At 45.2% G+C, this 14,367-nt stretch overlaps 1 protein-coding gene across 1 annotated transcript in view; it reads left to right on the top strand.

The window, feature by feature from the left end:
- Positions 1 to 1,606: 1,606 nt before the first annotated feature.
- LOC135207329 (importin subunit alpha-4-like) overlaps positions 1,607 to 14,367 on the top strand; it is a 67,828-nt gene continuing 55,067 nt past the window's right edge. The window contains exon 1 of the mRNA XM_064239031.1: positions 1,607 to 1,946. Coding sequence (XP_064095101.1) covers positions 1,875 to 1,946 — 72 coding nt within the window. The 5' untranslated portion in view covers positions 1,607 to 1,874. The remainder of the gene's footprint in view (positions 1,947 to 14,367) is intronic.

The raw sequence follows: 14,367 nt of genomic DNA, 5'->3' as shown, positions 1-14,367 counted from the left end.
TCAACATTAGGCCGAGGCTAGGTAAACAGTATTGCTTATTATTTTCCATCAAAGTAAAGGCTACAGCTGTTATAGTTATTTTCAAGTCAGTGTTGAAACAGTAAATGAAAATCGATAGTTTTTTTTTTTTCATCCAAGGCCCAAATTCTCAAGTGATTCACGAACATATGTCACAGATATTTATTCTTATTTAACAGTTATATTTCGCCTAAGACAGGTTATTTTAGATACCAAAATCGAGGTAGTGAGAAGAAAAAAAGCCTCGGCAAGCCAATTCTTTTAATAAGCTGGTTTCATTTCTCTTCCCGAATGCAGATTCTGCTGCTCTTGTTTAATAATTCTCTCTGTGTGTATGTGTGTGTGTGTGTGTCTCTCTCTCTGACGGGTCTCCTCCCTTACCTCCTTGAATGCAGTGGATATGGTTGTAGAAACGCGTATGCGGCTAACTTTTAGTCGTTTAACATCTTCCTGTTTAATTCTAGCTGAGCCTAATTTAGCTGGACCAGTTAGGTTACTTATTACCTTTATCTACTAAATCTATTCTTTATTCATCAAAGCAAGAATTACACTACTGATTTCCGTCATGGATTATCACCATAAAACAGGAAGACCTTAATGTTTACAGGATAAACCAGTGAAGTTCTACACTTCCATTGAAATGTTGTATTGTAAGAATATTGACAGACATATACAGGGGAGCTTATAGTTATGATTGAAGATGGAGTGAATTCTAAAATCAAAACCCAAGTTCAATGCCTGGATCTCGTAAAAACAACACAGCAGGTAATGATCATTCCATTGCACTTACCGTGAGATAACGTTATCGTGCAAGTACTGTACAAGTAACAAGGATAAACTCAGTTAACGCTAAATTGATATGCGGATAGCTTGATACCCACTGTAAGTTATTATTTAAATTATCTTTCTAATTTTTCATGGCGTATTTGAAACAGGTTGACGTTTCAAATGCTAAACAATATGAACTTGCAATATATCTCGAAAAATGAATTTCTGTCACAATACACATCATTACAAAGACATCACTTCCATATATTTAATTTTGAGAGCTCGCGCTATTTCTTATTCAATATTCCAGCATGTTCTTGCACAACAATTCCCATTAAGATAAAAAAATAATGGTTATCGCGCAGGTAACACGCCTATCTATATTTGTTTTCATATCTATTAATGTCAGATCTATTTATTTACTACATCTCTAAGTCTTAAAGTATTGACATTAAAGAGAATAATTTATATATTTAAACTTATTGTCTAGTATAATTACCAGAACCCATAATTTACAAATTAGAATATAAAGAGAGCTAGTCTGATAAAATCTTTAGTTTTTGAAACATTTTGTTTTTACAGTTTACCTCGTCCGATATCGATTTCACCACTGAGTGTACGCGGCGAATTTGTATTGTTATTATATATAGCTTTTGTTGAACGAGTCACGAAGTATTCATATAAAAAAACTGGGTATAGTTAGTCATTAGAATGATGAAAGGTGATCTTCCAGAGTTTCCCAATCGGAATGTTAATCGTTCTCTCATTGGTCATGAGAGTTGTAAACAAATCTGTCCAATTGCAAATGTCAGACGGATTCGCCAAAAACCGATTACATTTCCAAACATCGCGCGAAAAAAGAATGGCGGGAATAATTTATGTTTGTATTATACCGTTTCAGGATAATGATAATTCATCAAGTCTCAATTATTAGAAATTTAATAAAGGACCTTGGTACCTCTCCCCCAATAGGAGCGCAGTTGACAAACGTGGTAGTGTGACGTCACGCGGTGGTGGTGTCTGTCTTCTGCCTTCCAGGACACCGGACGTTATTTAGGTTAAATTCACTATTCCAGACACTAAAGACGATGGAGAAGCAACAAGCCGACCAATACAAGAACAGAATGGGTGTCTTTAAGAACAAAGGGAAGGACCAAGATGTGAGTGAGGGCGTTTTAGCAGTGTTCGTTCCCGAGTGAAGGGAGCTCTTTCGTGTCAGTGTAGCCTACCCTCGATTCTCAGTATATAACTCGCCTGATATTTTTCCATTTCTGCCCAAAATGGAGATTTCAGTGCCTTGGCTTACACCATGGGAATATTTCGAAGATATTCGTTCACCTTAGCCTCGCCGTAATCGCCCACGGGTGCGGCGAATAATCCGTTTCGTTGATTGTTTTGAAGGGACTTGCACCCCTCTGGGAGGAGGATTTAGGGTTGGGCAACACTGGCAAATTATTATGTACGGGCCAAAGTTTACGCTTTAATTCGTCGATAAGCATAAATCAGACTTTTATTGGTAGATCTAGAGTACTTATCCGCGGCGGCCTAGACTATGGCAGTTGCGGTTTTTCTATGCAGTTTTAGCCTACCTACTGAACAAGAATTTTGAGTAATATTTATTTGGAAGACTGTAATTAACCCCCCCAGGGTCCAGTACTAAACACGGCGAAATACATTGGACTCCCCAATCCCTAGTGGATGTCATATCCGCGGTTATGTTCCTTGCAGTCCGTTCAGACTGCTTCTGTAGAAATAGGTATACCCTTTTATTTTTTAAGTTACCTAATCGTCAGGTTAGGCTTCATTTCAGTGCTCTTTGGTTTTAGGTATGTTATCGAGTACCTAGGCGTACTCATAGTAGCCTACGGGTTCCATGTCCTGGTTGATACTTGACCTGTCTCGGACTTGTATTTCGCCAATTCTAAAGTCTGGGATATATATAGTACCTCCCTTCATTCTTCCGTAACCTACCTAATAGGCTAGGCCTACATTCTAGTTACATATCCTCGTAAATAAAAGATATCTATAGCCTAGGGCAGGCTTAGCAGGCCAACCAGAATCTGTCAACTGGATAGCATAGGTTAGGTTAATGTTAGCCTAAATTTTCAAGCCGTTGTGAAAATTCTGTTGTCATGCTTAGGCCTAGCCTATCCTAACTACCATGTTTGGTACAACAGATTAGGCTAGGCCTAGACATCTATGACAAAAGCCCAAAGTAGCCTAACCCTAAGAAAGTTACAGAATATGATATTGATGGTATTGGTAACCCAAGGCAAATTACAAACCAGGCTACTAGGCTTAGGCTATATGATCAAGAACTCCAATTGAAAAATGTTTAAGGGCAGTTGTTCAGTGTATCCTCATTGGCCTTGCATGTGTGAAAATGGTTGTCTAGCCTAAGTGTTTTTTTTTTTTTTTTTTTTTTTTTTTTTTTTTTTTTTTTAGTAAAACTATTAAATTTTTCAATTTCAGCATGGTAATATAGTTTTCTATTTTTTTTTTTTTTATGATTTTGATGATTTTAACTTTTTGTATTACATGCCTAGTTAACCAATAACACATCCTGCCCCCTTCCATTATGTGCAACAGTTATGGGATATTTTTGGGGTATGGGTTACAAATATTAGTCAAATGAAGGGATGTATCCTATCATTACCTCAAACTAAACCTAACACTTCAGCTCCTTACTTGGCTAGGGAGCATTTACCCCCTAGGACACCCCTACCTAACTTACTTGAAGTGTAGTGAAATATGTCAGTGGTATATAATGGGATACAGTACCATTTCCACAAATAAAAATATGAAATTCCTCTCACTAGTATTTGCCATGATGCCACATTGATATTGATGGATGTAGGGTAGGGGAAGGGGGATGGCACAGTTGAGTTAGTCAAACTAAACCATCAGTATTAAGATCAGAATTATGAAAAACACATTTAAAACTGTTGGTAAATGTACTTTAGATGATGTTTAATTATTGCCAACATAAGAAATTCATTAAGACTGTTACTTTTTTAAAAATGACCATAAATCATACAATGTAACCAATGTTAATAATTAATTCTACTATTTATGCTCTAAAAATTAACATTGCAAGAGCATCTTCATCACTATGATCACTATTTTTACTAATGTTTAACTGTGAAGTAATATTCTTGGCCAAAAAGCCATAATGAACTTATGACCAAAGAAGTTTTATGATTAGGCCAAGAATGAAAAACACCTTGAAAAAATCAAATCTGAATAAATTCAGGGATTCTGACTTTTTAATGACATAACACCACCCAGGTTAGACAAAAAAACGTTTTGACAGGACGTTTGTCATGGGCTAATGTTATCTTAAAGATATAATAGACACTTGAGTGCACATTAGTCCGAGCTATCAAACTACGGCTTGCAAAGCACTCCTTGATAAACTTGGTGCTGTATTTTCAGACGAGAAGTGTAATTTCTACATCCTACAAGTGTCTTTGTAACTATGGTATACATTTGCCATGAATATCAGTGAGAAAATTTATGCAAATCTCGTAATGAGATAGAAAAACAATACAGAAATAACATAAGTATGCTTTCACTAAGTTATTTTATAACTTGATAGATTGTGAAGGAAAGAGGAGTAGTATTAGTTTAATGTAAGACATTCAGTATTTGAGGATTAATTAGTACTGGTAGTGAAAAATTAAAGGTTTGACTGACCAAGAGAATTAATAGTCAGACTAGATTTTACTTGCCTGATCGGATCAAACTTCTCAGCTCAAGAGGAACAGTAAGAAGGAAAGAGTAAGTTTGTGAAAGTGGAAGTAAAGAGAGAAAATAGAGAGATTTAGTGTTGTATGGTTATAGGAAAGGCATAACCACTGCTGGATCATAATGATGGATCATAATGATACTCGGCTTGCTTCATAATCTATGAGGTCAAGAGTAAGCTTACTGTGGTTGCGATAATAGGCCTTATCTAAGCCTACTTAGGTTGCATAATAATAGACCTTACATAAACCTGACGTTGAGAATAGTAGGCGTAATCTAATACTAATGTGGCTGTAGCACAACTAGGCATAGCAAATGCCCATGGGCTACAGGTTGCTGTAGAGAAATACTCTGTATGTAGGTAATCTAATCCATCTGTGACTGCTGTCTAATGAGCGTTTTATGTTAGGCATTTCCCCAAAGTTGGATATTTTGTATATTGACAGGAATTTCTCTCTTAGGCCCTGTCCACTCTATTGGACACTGCCAGACGGGCAAATACTGTTCCCACTATACTGACCGACCGAGAATGGAGCCAGAATGCATCCTGTCATGTCAGTAGACAATGATCTTGTGGAGAGGTCAGAACAGAGGGACGTCTCTGTAAGTACATGTATGGTGATACACATTGGACTGGTGATTGGGCATGGGAATGTCACTTCACACTGAGTAATCTTCAGATGAATCAGAAGCAGTGAACTGGCTTGGGCACATAAGAACTCCGATTTGATAAGTGAAAACATACTCTGTATCAGAGTAGACTTGATGGATTACCACCAGGTACATACATCAGTCACGTTACAGGAAACTGACCATGGATGGTGGTCTTCCTCTGACTTTGGTAGAACCAGTTTTTGTTCCGATACGTAATACAAACCCTCGGTCCTTTAACAATAGGAAGGTAACTAGCGGCAGCTGGGACGGTCGTAAGCTTCGAACAAGGGGAGAACGGTAGGTAATTGCTTGTCCGATCGTGCGCGCGCCGCGCGCCCGAGAGGTGAAGAATCACTTTTGCTTTCGGCCGCGGGTGTGAAGGACGTGTTCGTCATCGCTCTCTGCCCGCTTCATCGTCGTATGCTTTGTTTATATTGTGTTTTCTACTAATGGTTTGGTTTGACTTGAAAATGAAACTGTAAGTACACTGTTTTCATTTTCATTACTTAATTATGAATCAACATGGAGCTATCGCCGTAGAGACGGCGATTTCCGCTCTTTTCATGAATTGAACCCCTTGAATTATGTCTCGGTGCCGAGGGCGGCGCACTCACGCCGAGTCATGTATTTTGGGCGAAAGTGTGTAATTGAAAGATGTAAGTACTCTTTTTCATTATATTTTTGCCCTGTGCGTTCGTTGCCGAGAGCTTGTTTGCGCTCGGCAAGAGCCTCTTATTTTGTATGAATAGAATGCAATGAAAGTGGATTCGCAATGCAGTTTTCTTTTCATTTTCATTTATTAATTGCATCAAATGTTTAATTTTGGATCAATTTCCGCTCTTACCCGGGAATTAATCCTTACGATTTATTGCTGTGAAAGTGAAAATTACAAGTGCAGTATATGTTCAATTTCAGAATATTTTATGATTAGCATCAAATTTAATTTTGGATCAAGTTTCCGCTCTTACCCGGGAATTAATCCTTACGATTTATTGCTGTGAAGTGAAAATAGCAAGTGCAGTATTGTTCATTTTCATATATATTTATGATAGCATCATTATTATGGATCAAGTTTCCGCTCTTACCGGGAATTGATTTTTGCCTCTTTAAGTTCTATGAAGTGAATCGCAAGTGCGTATTCTGTTTCATTTTTCATATTACTTTTCACTGCTGTGCGGGGGTAGGGTAAGCGAAGGTCTGCCAGGAAGTCGTCGAAAGCTCTCCCGCGACTCCCTTGGTATCCGATTCTTCGTCTTCTTTCCTGCCCCCCCGCTCAGCTTCCTCGTATTTTGTTTTTGGGTCTTCCTTCCGTTCGGGGTGGGGGCATGTCTCCCCCCCCCCCCCGTGCGTGAGGAACCCCTCTTACTAATCTGTCTGTGCTACCGCAGGTGCTACAGCCGTGGGAGACGACCTTGGAACAGGTATGGAACCACTGCGGCTGCAGGGCGTGCCTAGCATCCACGATCTGCTGCAGAGTCTAGCGAGTCTGGGGCGGTGACCTTGAGTGGTCTCCACTACAACTTCACGGCCGCTTATGCTGCTTCCCCCCCGCTGGTCTACACTCCCCATGCTGTGTCGGTGACGCCGTCTGCCGCTTCTAGGGGGCCGGTCGCCGCCGTACCGAGGAGGGGTATGCCGCCGCCGCCTGTGTTTTCTTCGTGTTGCCTGCCCCAGACTTCCGCTGTTCCAGCAGCTCGCCCCTGGACCGGCCGCCAGTACCACGCTGGCTGCCGATGATTCTACGAGGCGATGGCTGGGCCTGCCGTACCTGTCGCTGATGTGTTCCCGCTACTGGCTTGGCCGTCCCTTCTGTGTTTACCGCTGCCAGCTGTTCCTGCCGCTCCTGAGCTGGTTTGCTGTTCCTGTCGCCTGTCCATGCTGGTCCTGCCCATGGTGTGTCTTCCCCAGTCCCAGGTCCTTCCGGACAGGTGCAGTCGGGTCGTGTTGCTTCGGCAATAGGCCCGACTCCGGCCTGGATGGAGGACCTGACGACTGTCCTGCGTGAGCTGACGAAGAAGAGGAAGGTGTCATCTTCGTCGTTGCTCCGTCTTCCCCTTCGACTTCTAAGGCCCATTAAGCCGAAGAAGAAGAAGCTGCCCCCTTCCTTAAGAAAGTCTCCTTCGGGAACTTCTAAGGGCCCGTCCCACTCGTGGACGGGGGGGTCCTTCTGCTGGTCCTCCTGCTCCTTCGGGAGCGGGGCCCGTCTCCCCTTCCGTAAGGAAGAGATAGACGGGGACCATAGGATATCGGTTTAGCTCTGGTACTTCCTCGCCTGGTGCTAGCGGCGATGCCGCTACGCCAGGTTCCGGCTCGTCTCTCGTTCGCAGGGAGATCCCGAGTGTACGCTCTCCCTCGGGAGACCGTGCAGCCAAAGTTTCGGCGCCAGAGTTCGCTCGGCGCCAAGACCACGGCACGGAGCAGAAGGCTGGCGAGAACCGCTCAGGTGACTCTCGCCAGGCCAGCGGCCGCTCTCGCAGCGACCAGCTGGTCAACCGGGTTTTTGTTTCCCCCTAAGAAGACTCCTTCGGGAACTTCGAAGGGCTCGTCACATTCCGGTGTGACGGGGGGGTTGCTTCTGTCCTGTCCTGTGTTTCCTTCGGGAACGGGGCCCGTCTCCCCTTCTGAGAAGAAGAAGAAGACGGGGACCAAGGGTGTGCTGGCTACCGCTGGTACACCCTCGCCTGGTCTTGGCAGCTCTGCTGCTAAGCCAGGTACCGGCTCGGTTTCTCGTCCGCGAGAAGTTCCGAGTGTACGATCTCTCCTTCGGGTGACCGTGCAGCCAAAGTTAAGACGCCTGAGTTCGCTCAGCGTCATGACCGAGGCACGGAGCAGAAGACTGTCGAGAGCCGCTCAGGTGACTCTCGCCAGGCCAGCGGCCGCTCTCGCAGCGACCAGCCGGTACCTCGGTGGACGTGACGGTCTCTGACCGGCCACGGGTTGAGGCTGGGAAGAGGTCCCCCAGGTCCCCTCGACCGACGAGGTACACCAGCCTCGGCTGGTACCAGCGGTTTGACGTGCCGCGAGGACGCTCACCGGTCTCACGGCGAAAGCGAGCTCTGCAGGTCACCTGACCGCCGCTCCCACAGGGACCGGGCGGATACGGTGACCAGCAGCAGCTCGTCTGACGCACGGGACCGGGGTCGACGTGCTCAGTCGAGCCGCTCGCCACAGGTGAGCGCACGGCCAGGCCTGCATATCGATCCCCACCGCGGGTTGGTGATCGGCTGCAGCCCCCCCACGTACGCTGGTCCTGCCAGCGAGCGTGGGGGGAGCGTCAGGTCTGTCTCTCCACTACCTTCACTTCCTCGGGCTACACCGGGAAGAGCGAGGTAGCTAGGAGTGATCGTGAGAGGTGCGCCGCTCACGATCCCGTCACGACGCCGCACGTGCCACGTATGGTCTTAGGACCAACCAGGACGTACGCGCAAGTGATTGGAGGCGACTGTCAGGGGGAGAGAGGTAGCGTCAGTTATGTCTCTCCGATACCTTCAACTTCCTCGGCATACGCCAGGAAGAGCTAGGTATATAGGAGTGATCGTGAGAGATGCGCCGCTCACGATCCCGTCACGACGCCGCACGTGCCAGGTTGGTCTTAGGACCAACCAGGACGTACGCGCAAGTGATTGGAGGCAACCGTCAGGGATCTGTTGCTGGTCCTTCTTCTGAAGGAGGAGGTTCCTGGAGCTGCTCTTTGTTGGAGGGACTGGACGGTCCTACTCCTCAAGACGCTGTAACTTCCGAGATTCAGAGTAACTTTACCCAGGTTATTGCACTGATTCGTCAGCACAACGAACCGGGGGGAAGGATCGCCGCTCCCACAGCAGAGCCCATGTCTCTGCTCGAGTCGTTTTGGGGCCCGAGAGGGAACCCAAACCGACGGTGGGTATGCAGCGATCGGAGCTTACCGATTCTGTCTTGAACAGAGTCTCTCGTCTCCGGACAAGAGGCTCTCTCAGTTCTGGCCGGTCGTCAAGCTACTTCCACCTCCTCTACTGCGACAGCGGCGTTTCTACGTGTCTTCGGACACCGTATTTAAATACTCCTTCGGTCCTCCTAAGAGTTTCGACCTCGACGAGGAACTAGAATGAGTCGGAGGACGGTATCGGCTCTCTCCTGTCAGGTGTCGATCAGCCCCACCCAGACGACGTTCACAGTGGCGGCAGACCCTTACCTACAGTGAGAGTTCGTAACCCTCCTCGGGAAAAACGTTTTCCTCCTGACGATACGTTTTCCCAGACTCTGAGAGGCCATCGCCGCAAGGCGATGGCTGCTCCTACTCTTCTCCAACTGCTAGTTCCACTGGAAGGCGAGCGAGTATCCAATTCCTCCCCCATTCCCTCTCTCCTTACGGCTACGAGGGAAAGGGGAAGGATCCTACAGAGATTTCTCTGTAGATCCCACGTTGGGACTGCGCTACCAGGGGGACCTTCGGGTCCTACCTGACGTACGCCCCGGTCGTTGAGGAGGGATCCTACCCCATTCTCGATTTCTACGGGAATCGAGGAGGACCACCAGCCGATATCGTTTTGACGAATTCGGTGGGGGTTTCGCAGACTGCTTAGAATTCTACGGAATTTCTAGCGCATTCAGAGTGTTTAGAGTTTCTTACGATCTCCAAACACTTAGGCGAGACCACGGTCCAAAGTGAGCGAGACGAGAATCCCGATATGTTACACGATAATCGGGAACCTCGCCTATGCTCGAATTCCTGGAATTTCTAGCATTAGGAAGAAGACTGCTGCTGAAAGAAGACTATCTCACAGTAGGCGACCAACCTGGAATAGAGAAGAAACGGACGGGTAATATCCAGTTTTGGCTGGAACTATCGTCTTAGTATTCTGTTCACCATTGAAGCTTTCCTTCGAGAAGACTTCTCCTTCACTCTCTTTAATAGAGAACGAAGGTGGTCGATCTCCAATCCTTATTTTGTTTTCTTGAAGGAAAGAATTTAGGATGGAGATCGTTGTTCAGAATCCTACAAATATACTACGTATATTAACCTCGCGACATGATTCTGCTAAGCAGTTGAATGGTCCGAGGGGTAGGCGCATATCCTGGTTATTCTACGGATTGCGACTTAGACGAAAAGTATTCTAATTGAACTGCAACCCGGGTTGCCTGCAACCTCCCAGGAGTTTCCAGTTTCAATTTTATATACTTATGGTGTTGTCACAACAACACCATTTTAGCTTTTATATTTACCGAAATTCGTTTCGCTTAAATATAATTGCTCGAGCATATCTTTTTTATGCTCGGTGGTTCTAGCCGAACGCATTCCTTCGTGGAAAGGATTACTTGGCACTCAGGATGACGAGTCAGCGACAGCTACTGCGTATTGAATTGCCCGAGGCATTTCAGTATCAGCTGCCGCTTTGAGATAGACGGTTGTTTATGTCTTTCTCACCTGCTTTGATTGAATAACAACCGTATCTCTGCCCAACAATCACGGACTTAAGTCTCTGATTAACGGGGATTCTCGCATACATGAATGACCATCTACTGCTGAGAAACGCTAGTATTCATCGTCTTCGGTATTTTTTTTTTGCGAGAATTTTAAACAGAGATATCTATTCGACTCTCATCTTTCTGTTTACCGCACGGTAACAGAATTCTGTAATAGTCTCTTGCTGCATCGTATCCCGATAATGCGAATGATTTTTGCGGAATCTGAGTTTGTCCTCAAATATCTTGTATTCGGAGGTGTACAATTGTTCATTGTTCACCCCGGATTAGCAGATGTATTGAAAGACATCGCCTACTCCCCACACCTGCCAGCTCTACTTCCAAACGTTCAGCCCATGAGAAGCAGTTCTTCAAGCGGCTCTCCCCTGTGTTTCATTACTGAAGAACGCCCCGCTTTCATTGCACAACGGACAGCAATGAAATGGCGGTTAGCGTTTTCAGTCATTTGTAAGCACAGGTTTAGAATCTTGAGATTCCTTCTCTCGATTCAGCTGGAAGACGTAGGTTGCATTCATTGCCTACCTTCGTCTTCAACGTCACATAGTGTTGTTTCTCCTTAAGCTGAGATTCAACGTCTATGAGATTTTCTTGCCATCAGGGACCTCGGTCTTTTGAAGGCAATTGACTTTCGCCTTTTGAGCTTATGCATTAAGAGAATCATCGCCGCGCCGTCCGGCATCGGTGACTAACAAATATTTTATTTGTTTGGTCTCTCAGCATAACTCTTTAAAGGGCGAAGGTCACGTGACTTACCCGGATGCTTGGACAACTTGCCTCTACTGATTCCGAACCAGTCAGTCGGCAGCTGTCAGAGCGTCCGAGTCAGTTACGAACTATGCTGTGGACTTAGTTCGGTTGTTCCAGAGCAATCATTACTTCGTCTTAATAGCTTGTCAGTATGAGTTACTGTACATAACCAAAGTCGAGAAGAGGGATAGGTCATACGACTATTCCCTTCTTTTTCGTCGTTAGGTAACTGCATGACTTCTCTTGAGAAGTCAAGCACAAAGGGATGGGGATTTTGTGACGCTCGATTTCGTACCGATCTTCGTAGCGAAGACTCAGAACCCTTCGGTAACTGACGATTGGTTCGAGTCCTTCACAATACCCTCCCTAATGGACGTCACCCGCCTCCGATACGAGGCTATGCTGCTTTGTCCTGTGAAGGTGCGACGGAGCTGTCTGAAGAAACTCGACACCCAGGATGAGTGTGGACGCCTCTTCATCATTCTCTAGCGTTCCGCAAGAACTTCTCCGTGGCGCAGGTAATGAAGGCAGGCGCCTGGTCCAACCGGACCGCATGCACCTCCTTCTACCTTCAGGATATTGCCCACAGTTCCTTGGATCTTTTTCCTTGGGAACCGTGGTGGTGGTTGCTCAACACGTTGTGTAGTTAACCCAGACCCTCGCAGGCTGAACAGCATCGAGTCCTGGTGTGACCGTAAGAATGGATGAGGAATGAGTGTGTGCTGGCTCCTCTTCCCATCTTTTTCTTCCCTCTACCTTTGGGTAGAGGGACACGGTCGCACCCTGCTGGGTAAGGACGAGATGCAGGTGAGCTACTCAATAGAGCACCATCCTATCCCTTTCAGTAGGGATAGGAGTAAATATCCCACCACTTCTCCAACAAGGGGGAGGAAGTGGATGCCAAATTGAGAAACAAACCCATCATTTTATGATTGTCTCTTGCAAACAGGAACAGTTCTTGCTTGCTGGTACGAAGAGATACGCTTGCCTCTCTCTTAGTACTTGGCCCAGAGGTCCTGACCATTGATCCTGCGGTGCACACCCCGATCAATCGGACAGAGGTTTGGATCCCTCCCTTGCTCTTACGACCAGGGAGGCACTCCAGGGTTGGACGAACACCAGTCTGTTCACCAAAAAGACTCAGATTCCTCCCACCAAGAAGTGAGTCTTCCTATTGTTAAAGGACCGAGGGTTTGTATTACGTATCGGAACAAATGACAATTTGTCGAAAATTGCATTTTTCCTAACTATACAAACCTGAGGTCCTTTACATATAGTCCCACCTCATGCCACCCCTCACTCTGCAACTTTTTGCATGGGCCTAAAGCAAAAGTGATTCTTCACCTCTCGGGCGCGCGCACGATCGGACAAGCAGTTAACTACCGTTCTCCCCTTGTTCGAAGCTTACGACCGTCCCAGCTGCCGCTAGTTACCTTCCTATTGTTAAAGGACCTCAGGTTTGTATAGTTAGGAAAATGCAATTTTCGACATTGTCATTTTTACATAGACTCAAAAGTAGTTAGGAACAACAGTTCCAATTTGCCCATGTGAACGAATCCGAGATAATGAGTCAATGCAGCACAGGTCATGATGACAGATACATTTCTTAGTCATGCTCAGTACGGTGTGAGTATGCGTAAGAGAACTTCAGGAGGGCTGGCTTTGACTTGTCAAAGTACTCTGTGGTTATAGAAAGAACTACGTCGCCTAGAACATAAAGGTGGTAGACGCAAAGGAACAGGCCAAACAGAGGCGATCGGTCAAGCCTACTCCTTGTTGTCAAGTTGTACCAATGGGGTCATACAGAAGAGAAGGTCATAAGAGGAATACGTGCCTTCTGGCAATTAAGAACATATCTGTTAAAATGATTGTGACGGTTGGTCTGTGACTGTATTGAAGCTCAAATTGAGCAATGTTAAGAAGCTGTCTGTCTGTTCATTGAAATTTGAGAGTGGGGTCATTGTTATGACAAACCACTTCCAATTTCCTGTATATAAATAAAGTTGCCCAGAGGTCCTTGGACACAATTTCCTTGGGTCCTTTGGTGGCTGCTCAACAAATGGTGTAATTCATCCAGCACCCTTGGTGTGGGTCAGTTGGTATCTTGTCTAAGATGATGGTATTAATGTGAAATGGAGGAGATAACTGGCCTCTTTCCTTTTCAAATTTCTGTCTCCTTTACTTCGGGCAGTAAGAAGAGAGTACCATCATAAGCTGGAACGGAGAAGATACAGGAGAGTGAAGTAGCCATACTGTTAGGGTTAGTAGATGTAAGATATCTATCAGTAGCAGGACATTCCTCTCTTTAGCAAGGGGGAGAGGAATGATAACAAACCTACATGAGTGGATGAATTGGTTTGTTAGAAGAACAGATCTTCCTTAGCTTCCTGCACGCTGAAACTATGAAATTGTGTTGTAACAACCCAGAAAGTCTGACTGTATGATATTTCTTATATTTCTTAGATTCTGAAAACTACTGGTCAGCTATTTCGTAGAATTCTGTGTTCAGAAAACTGATCAAAGGTGGGCAAAACTCCCAGTTGGTTAATAGTACATACCTCCCACCAAAAGTAAGTCTATCCTAATGTTAAGACCGAAGGTTTGTTTCGTATATGAACAAATGACAAATTTTTACCCAATTTGTATTTGTTCCGATACGTAATACAAACCCTCGGTCCTTTAACAATAGGAAGGTAACTAGCGGCAGCTGGGACGGTCGTAAGCTTCGAACAAGGGGAGAACGGTAGTTAACTGCTTGTCCGATCGTGCGCGCGCGCCGCGCACGAGAGGTGAAGAATCACTTTTGCTTTCGGCCGCGGGTGTGAAGGACGTGTTCGTCATCGCTCTCTGCCCGCTTCATCGTCGTATGCTTTGTTTATATTGTGTTTTCTACTAATGGTTTGGTTTGACTTGAAAATGAAACTGTAAGTACACTGTTTTCATTTTCATTACTTAATTATGAATCAACAT

This window comes from Macrobrachium nipponense, chromosome 32 (assembly GCF_015104395.2).
Source record: "Macrobrachium nipponense isolate FS-2020 chromosome 32, ASM1510439v2, whole genome shotgun sequence".
NCBI lineage: Eukaryota > Metazoa > Arthropoda > Malacostraca > Decapoda > Palaemonidae > Macrobrachium > Macrobrachium nipponense.
Note: the sequence above shows the minus strand (reverse complement) of the source record. Positions and strands in the feature narration are given on the sequence as shown.